The following is an 8010-nucleotide window of genomic DNA, read 5'->3' on the forward strand; positions in this document are numbered from 1 at the left end:
TTGAAAAAGGGTTGGCTAGAAGAAAATCTTATTAATTTACCATCAAATCTTACTATAATCTCTGCATACAATTTTACACATTAAACATATCTTATTCACATAAACTTGATGTCATTCTATTTATCTTTATTCTCCTTCAAACTTAAAGGATTTTCAATGACAACAGTTTCATTTTCATCTTATTTTTGCCTGTAATGACCTTAACTCCACAGCGCCACCTGCAGGAGGTCAGTCCTCAGACATGGAGCTCATTCATGCTGAAGTAGCATTATTGGGATTTCATTCATTTGAAATAAAGTTTTCATTTTTAACCGGATTCTTCTTTTATTTCCCCTCTGGATGTTTGTTTTTGTGAAAAATACATCAAACCTCTTAATAGGAGTAATAATTCTGTCGACCGGCTCTGTCGTTCTCAATCCGGTCGTGCACGTTGACTTGAAGTAGTCGTTGGTCACTTCCACGTACCGACGGTTGAACATTTTCTCTCAGTCCTCGTCGAGTTTCACCCAGAGATCCAAAGCAGATGTTGGTGGCACCAGAGAAATTCCCCGTCTGGATGATGCTGACCTAAAGGCGGAGTTAAGATTTCATTAGCCTGAGGTTGTTAGTAGTGCTGCCACAAACGATTTAAGTCGACTAATAGGGTCATGCATAAGGTGGATGTAAAACAAATCTTAACCAATATTAGCTTTAAACTAACTAAAAACTAGATATATCCACGTTAGCCTTATCTGTGATACTGCTAGTGTGAAAGCTGTAAGCTGAATTTGCCGCTGAAGATGCTGAAACTGATAGCTGAAGATGCTGAAGCTAATAGCCCGCTAAAATATTAGTTAAATGCCAAATTAGCCAAAAAAATAAAAAAAAGGCTATGTTAGCCAAAACAGCTAGCATGTAGCTGAATTATTAGCTAAACTCCAAATTAGCCTGAAAAAATGGAAAAAATCCTAAATTGTTTCAACATTTTTTATGAAAACTGCTTTGTTTTCCTGAGGATATAAAAATGACAAAAGCATCGTAGCGGGTTGAGTTGGGCCGAGTGGCTGTTTTGGTCTGCTAATGTCCGGAGTTCATTGANCCGAACCTTTTGTGGTCCGGTTCGGTAGCCTACGCTCAGACAAACTCACCTTTTAAATGGGAAGTTCAAAGAATTGCTCGTGCTACTTTCTCTGGCATGCTAACATAGCAAGTACCTTGCCTAGCTAGCATATGAAACAGCCGAGCGAGCTTTACTAAAGCTGCAAAAAATACTTGGAAACTGTGAAGTTAAGCTTTAAAAAGTTTCATTTCTGCTTTACTTTTGTCTTAAATTGAATAAAAACATTTGACTGAAACATCCAGTTGAAACATTACTTTCAAATTACAAATGGCATGTTGGAAGCATACACGAACGTTCTGTTTGCTCATTTGGGACTATTTTCAAACTTTTTTTAAATTTTATTTTGGGTAGTAGCAATGCAACAATGCCACGAAAATTAAAGTTTTAACCAATATCTTGTGGCAATTTTCTTAGGATTGAGGACAAATAAAAATAAAATACAAAATTGTTCAATTTTCCATTCTGTGTAGTTATTTATTCATATTGTGAAACAGGAACAGACGGGGAAAATTTGAAAAAGCTTGTAGTTTTGACATAGATGCTACAGTCTGGAGGCCACAAGCCCCCTGCTATGCATCCTTGTGTCGACGACTAGATCCATGTACGTCTTAATTTTCCTAAAAACTAGATAGCTTAGATAAGTGCCAGGTTGCGGTTGAGAGGGGCTCAAAGATAGCAGGAGAGTATATAAACAGATGGATGACAGGAAGTGGGGGCAGACTTACTTTGACCCAACAGTTACACCTGCAATTGAAAGGTGAATTTCTTATGACCTAGATCAGGAGGGGTGTCAGACCCAAGGCCTGGCTTCCTGCTTTTAAAAATCCTACCTTATCTACTGATGATTACCTGGATCAGGTGGGTTTAGCCCAGAGGTCAGCAACCTTTAACAGTAAAAGAGCAATTTGGACTAGTTTTTTACTAATCAAAATCTAGAGGGAGCCACATAGATTTATTTCAGCCTTTAAGAAATTTGGATAATTCATTAGCATTTAAAAAATCATAATAAATATGAATAATTCCTATCTTTTAGAACAACCAAAAGAAAAAATATAAAAAGTGTTTTAAAAAAATTTTTTTTTTTCATTTTTTTCTTTTACCTTAGATCAGGGGTCTAAAACTCGCGGCCCACGGGATTCATATGAATCATATGAAAGATTAATGATGGTGCGGCCCGCATGGCTGATATGAATAACACTTGCTGTGTGCAGAGCTGAACGAACCAATCACAGTGAGATATATGGCTCTGGACATCGGCGGGCTGTCCAGTACCTCCTCACTCATTCTTTCATTCCTCCAATCAGCTGGGCGGAGGAGGAGCCATGAAACACCGAACGCAATTCGCGGGACAAATTCGCGTCCCCCCTCCGGGGAATTTGCTGCTCGCGGCTTGTCAAAAAATGTGTTTCTGTCGCGCGCTGCGTGTAGGAGGAGCTATCAGCTCCATCTGTGGAAGTCTTTCTTAAAATGAATACACATATGATGTCGAGGAATACGTTTTTTGATGTGCTGACTGTTCCTATTAAATCAGAGCTTCACAAGCTCCGACTCGCAAATCTGTAGCCCGCCCCCCGCGCGGCGATCTGCTGCTCCTGCCTGTCAAACATGTGATCCTGAGCTTGGCTCGCACCTGCGCGCGCGTCTGTGAATTTTAAGGTTCACACACCGGCTGTGTCGGTGCGCATTCCAGTCCATGTAAACGCGAGTAGAAGTCCGATATTCTGCTACGCGCGTTTGCATAGAACCCCCATGGAAAGCAGCCCCCGAATGCGCACTGATGCAGCCGGCACGCGCGCGAGCACCCCACACCTCCAATGAATGGAAGACATATAGATCAAATTTATTTATTGTGAGGAGTTCTACAAAAATCTACAAAAAAAAATGAAATCCTTCAAAGATTTTCTTGGTACCGGGGCTTCTCTCTATCTCTGGAGGAGGAGCTGACATTTGAAACTGAATAAAAATAATGAGTTTTCTCTAGTCAGTCAGTCAGTATGTGGTTTCTTCAGTAATATGTATCTGCTGTATGGTCATTGTTATTATTTTAATTTATTACTAATTTATTTTTTATTCATTTTTTTAAATATATGTATTTATTTAATTCATTATTTTGTGTTAGAAATAAAGATATTTGAGAACATTGGAATGTTTTATCAGCGATTTTCTTGTGGAAATGCCTCACCTAGACTCTCCCTCCAGCGGCCCTCGGCTGAATTGAGTTTCAGACCCTTGGCCTAAATGTAAGCGTCACTGTGCACGTGTCTAAGTCTATGTTTCCCAGTGAGAGCCCCAAAACATCACTGCTCTAGAGGAGATCTGCATGGAGGAATGGACCAAAATAACAGCAACAGTTTGTGAAAACCTTGTGACTTTCAGAAAATGTTTGAATGTTGTCACAAAGGAGATATAACAAAGTATTCAGATGAACTTTGATGATGGACGCCGAGCAGAGAGCAAGAAGAAACTGTGTTAAAAATTCACGTTATCTGTGAATATAGGGGCAAAAACATTCATTTACAGGACATTCTCTGGGCCGAGTGGCTGTTTTGGTCTGCTAATGTCCGGAGTTCATTGAACACATCACGCGCAGATTCTCATTGGCGCTGTCATCTGTCAATCAACCTGTTCGGAGGTTTGGGGGAAATAAAGGGAGGAGGGCTGGAGGATGAGAAGGATTGAAGGAGTTTGAGGAGTGTAGACCATCCATCCATCCATTTTCCAAACCGCTTTGTCCCTTTCGGGGTCGCGGGGTTGCCGGAGCCTATCCCGGCTGCTGATGGGCGAAGGCGGGGTACACCCTGGACAGGTCGCCAGTCTGTCGCAGGGCCTCAACCACACACACATCCACTCTCACATTCACACCTAGGGGCAATTTAGAGTCACCAATGAACCTATGAAGCATGTTTTTGGACGGTGAAAACCCACGCATGCACGGGGAGAACATGCAAACTCCACACAGAAAGGTCCCAGCCGGGAGTCGAACCGGGGCCTTCTCGCTGTGAGGCAAGAGCGCTAACCACTGCGCCACCGTGCAGCCCGAGTGTAGACCAACTAATACAATAATAAAAAGAAAATGGACTAAATAAAACTTTTGTGGAGTGCTGCTGTTTCTCTGCATCTCAGTGCAGGAAAAGGAATGCGGGACGCTTCCTTCTTCATTAATGATTATCTCGTTACCACGAGAAAACAAAAACAAAAAAAAAGTAAGGCAGGCTGTTTTCGGATTCCGTATTCTCTGACACTTTCATATTTAAAATAGGCAGAAGACTCCAGTTACACATTTTGAGGGTTAAAATGTTTTTAAAAAACTAGAACTAGGACAAGATTTCTGAAAAAGGGCAGAAGTTCATCAGAAATCCACCTCTGAGTCGTGTTTTATGGAGTAAGCCAGCGCTCATTTCCCATCATCCCTTTGTTTACACAGTCTCCTGCTAGCTTACAGCCCCTCACAACCTCAAGATAACATTAGCGGTGCAACCAAAATGCTAGCAATATGGTAGCTATCCAGCTGTACAGTTTGGAGCCAGATGCTAGCTCAGACGAGGAGTTTGTGGCTTGCTCTTGTAGGTCCTACGTCACATCTACAGTCTTTTTCTGGCTTTTTTAGTCTGATCCTAGTTTCAAACATTTTTTTTTAAAGAAATCCTCAAACGTGCTCTTTTAAGTTGCTCTTAAACGTTTCATTTGTGTTATTTTGCATAAAAATTAGTTTTAATCAGAACAACTGCATGAAGCTAAATCCTTGTCTCTCCAAGTTTTACTTTTCTTTAGAATTGACAAGAAACCTTAAAAACTAGATTAGTTGATTATTTATTGAATTTTTTTCTTCTAAAAACAGGAGAATAGTGTTTTAGAAGGAACTATTTAGTGTCGCGGAAGGACGTGGTCTACCTGCAGTTTTTAGGAGTTCCGTGTCGCTGCAGCTAGCATGTCTTCTCTCCTGCAGCCGCATGGTTGGACGGTTCCTAAATCTTTCTCCAAGTTTGTTTCTCAATTCACAAAGTCGCCGCTCAGCGTTTGTGCCGCCAAATTACCCGGAAATGCTTCCAGAAACTCCTGTTTACCCACGCGCGTGCTCTGAAAACAGACTCCTCGCGTGTTTACCTGGACTGTACCACTGCGCCCCCCCTCCCTTTTTCACGTAATGGTACGTTCCTGGCTGTTTGCCAAGATGCCTCTCCTCTCAGCGTCATTTGACGTCATCATTTCTATGTCACATTAAATCATATCTTGGGAGATTATCTCATTTGACATCATTGTTGTTGCATCGGAAAGTTCTTGAACTGGACTGAAATTTTGACTTAGACACCTTTCGTTGGTAAACACCCACCGAGACAAACCGAGACCCACCGAGGACCCTCAAGAGAAACATGACAAGAACCAGCAAATCTGCTAAAGTGGTTGCTTCTGAAGCCAAACCTTCAGAGCTTCCCAAAGCTCAAAAACCTTCTGATGAGGAGAAACCAACAACTTCTCCCGTCAAAAAGAATCTGTCCGCTCTGAAAGAAGAGCGTGACTTTCTCCTGCAAAAGCTCTTCCAGAGAAATGAGCTTTTAACCCAACTCAAACAGAGGAGGGTTGCCACTGAGGAGAACTGCATGTTGCACTGGGAGTTGCTGCAAGACATGCAACTAAAAGTGGCAGAAGAACGGCAACTCCGACAGAGGCGTGAACAGGAGCTCCAGCGATGCAAACAGCTGGCAAAGGCCAAAGCAAAGAAAGTCCAGGAGGATCTGGAGGAACAAGCCAGCCTCAGACAGGATCTCAGCACAAGACTGAGATTGAAGAACAAACTGGCGGGCAGACTTCAGACTCAGGTGGAGGAGCTTTCTGAGCAGGTCAAATCTCTGAAAACCTCTGTCCAACCAGTGGAGTCTGCTGACCAAGCAGAGGGTGAGCCTGAACCAAAACCAGAAAAATCCCAGGATGTCCCTGAAGAAGAATCTGTGGAGACAAAAGCCTCAGAACCAGAGTTGGGTTCTGAACAGCAAGCAGTTCCAGAACCTTCTAAAAAGCGCCGGAAGCGCAAAAACAAGAAAACAAAGACAACCCCAGACCTGGAGGAACCAGAAACCAACTGTGGACCAGTCAGCCCACCTCTGGAGGATCTAGAGACTCTAGATAACAAAGATCTGGATCAAGTGAAAACTGAGGAAACTGACTCACCAGTGGTGGAGTCATTTCCTCAAGAAAATGTCCCAGAGCCCACGGAAAATGTCGTTGAGGAGGCAGCAGACCAAGTCCAAGTTTCAGAACCAGCAATTTTGGCTGAACCACAAGTGGCTGCAGAACCTTCCAAAAAGCGCAGGAAGCGCAAAAACAAGAAGGCAAAGAAAAGCCCTGACCTGGAGGAACCGGAAACTGACTGTGGACCAGTCAGCCCACCTCTGGTGGACCAGGAGATTCTAGATCACATAGAACTGGATCAAGTAAAAACTGAGGAAACAGACTCACCAGTGGTGGAGTCGTTTCCTGCAGAAAATGTCCCAGAGTCCACTGAAAATGTCGCTGAGGAGGCAGCAGTCCAAGTCAAAGCTTCAGAACCAGAGATGGTTTCTGAACCACAAGTGGCTGCAGAACTTCCCAGGAAGCGCAAGAGACCTCTGGAGACGGACACAACAGAATCTCCTCCCACCAAAAGACGAAGGATCTGTAGACCAGTCCTTGTCAGGACTCGTTTGGCCAAACGAAGAGCTGTCCTCAACGCGAAACCTGAGAGGAAAACAGACAAAAGTGCTCTGGGACTGCCATGGACCTTTTTGGAGGAAACTGACCCCAAAGTAGAAGTTTCACTCCCAGAACCAGAACCAGAGATGGTTTCTGAACAAGATCCCCAAGAAGAAGAGTCAGTGGCCAAGGACTTGAAAGAGCCATCCATTGTGGAGAAACCAAAAATCTCCCTGTGGAGAAAATTCAAAAAGGCTCTGACTCCAGCAAGATGGCGCAAATACAAGGCTGACACTCCTGCGGTCATACCGGATCAAACATCTACCGACCCGGATGAGGAGGAAACTTCAATTGACCAACAACAGGAAACGTCCATAGACCTAGACCTGGAAATGTCGGATTTCGAAGACGAAACCTCCGATGACAAAGAAGGAATTTCTGATGACGAGGAAGAAACGTCAGATGATGAGGAAGACACATCAAGAGATGAAGAAACATCAGATGATGAAGAAACGTCAGATGATGAAGACGATGAATCATCAGAAATCACTGGTGGACAAAAGATTTCCCTGTGGAGGAGATTCAAAAAGGGTCTCACTCCAGCAGGCAGACGCCAGTATAAAAACATAGAGTAAGAAACTAAAGTCTTACTCAAAAATGGGTTTTCTCCTGGTGCTCAGGTTCACCCTTAAAAAATGTCTTGTCTTTGTGTTGTGTTTTGTTAAAAAAATAAAAATAAAAAAAATAAAAAATTCTGTTCAATGTTTGTCATGAATGAATGAATGAATGTTTGTGGGTTTTCTCCTGGAGCTCAGGTTTCCCCTAAAAAAGAATGAGTGAATGAAAGAAAAAAAAAAGAATGAATGTGTGTGTGTGTGTGTGTGTGTGTGTGTAATGCAACCACAAGGGGGCGCATTCCAGTGTCCTCCTGTGCCGGTCCCAAGTCCGGAAAAATGCAGAGGGGTGTGTGAAAGCAAAAGCAATTTAAACATGTGAATAGCAAATATATATTTATATATAAATATAAATATATATATAAAAATATAAATATAAATATATATATATATATATATATATAGAGAGAGAGAGAGAGAGATACATATCTATGTATATTTAAAAACAAACGCACCTCTCACCTTCCTCAGGTGGTTTCTCCTCTTAGTTCTGGTCCTCTACCAGAGGCCTGGGAGCTTGAGGGTCCTGCAGCATCTTAGCTGTTCCTAGCACTGCGCTAACTTCAGAGT

The 8010-nt window shown here is 42.5% G+C and overlaps 1 protein-coding gene across 1 annotated transcript; it reads left to right on the forward strand.

Annotated features, from left to right (window-relative positions):
• Positions 1–5421: 5421 nt before the first annotated feature.
• On the forward strand, positions 5422–7518 carry LOC112140399 (nucleolar protein dao-5-like). Its single transcript, XM_024263339.2, has one exon. It carries the CDS (start codon positions 5470–5472, stop codon positions 7399–7401), a length of 1932 nt encoding a protein of 643 aa, XP_024119107.1. The 5' UTR covers positions 5422–5469; the 3' UTR covers positions 7402–7518.
• Positions 7519–8010: the final 492 nt, after the last annotated feature.

The sequence above is a fragment of the Oryzias melastigma genome, unplaced genomic scaffold, assembly GCF_002922805.2.
Source record: "Oryzias melastigma strain HK-1 unplaced genomic scaffold, ASM292280v2 sc00441, whole genome shotgun sequence".
NCBI classification, from domain to species: domain Eukaryota; kingdom Metazoa; phylum Chordata; class Actinopteri; order Beloniformes; family Adrianichthyidae; genus Oryzias; species Oryzias melastigma.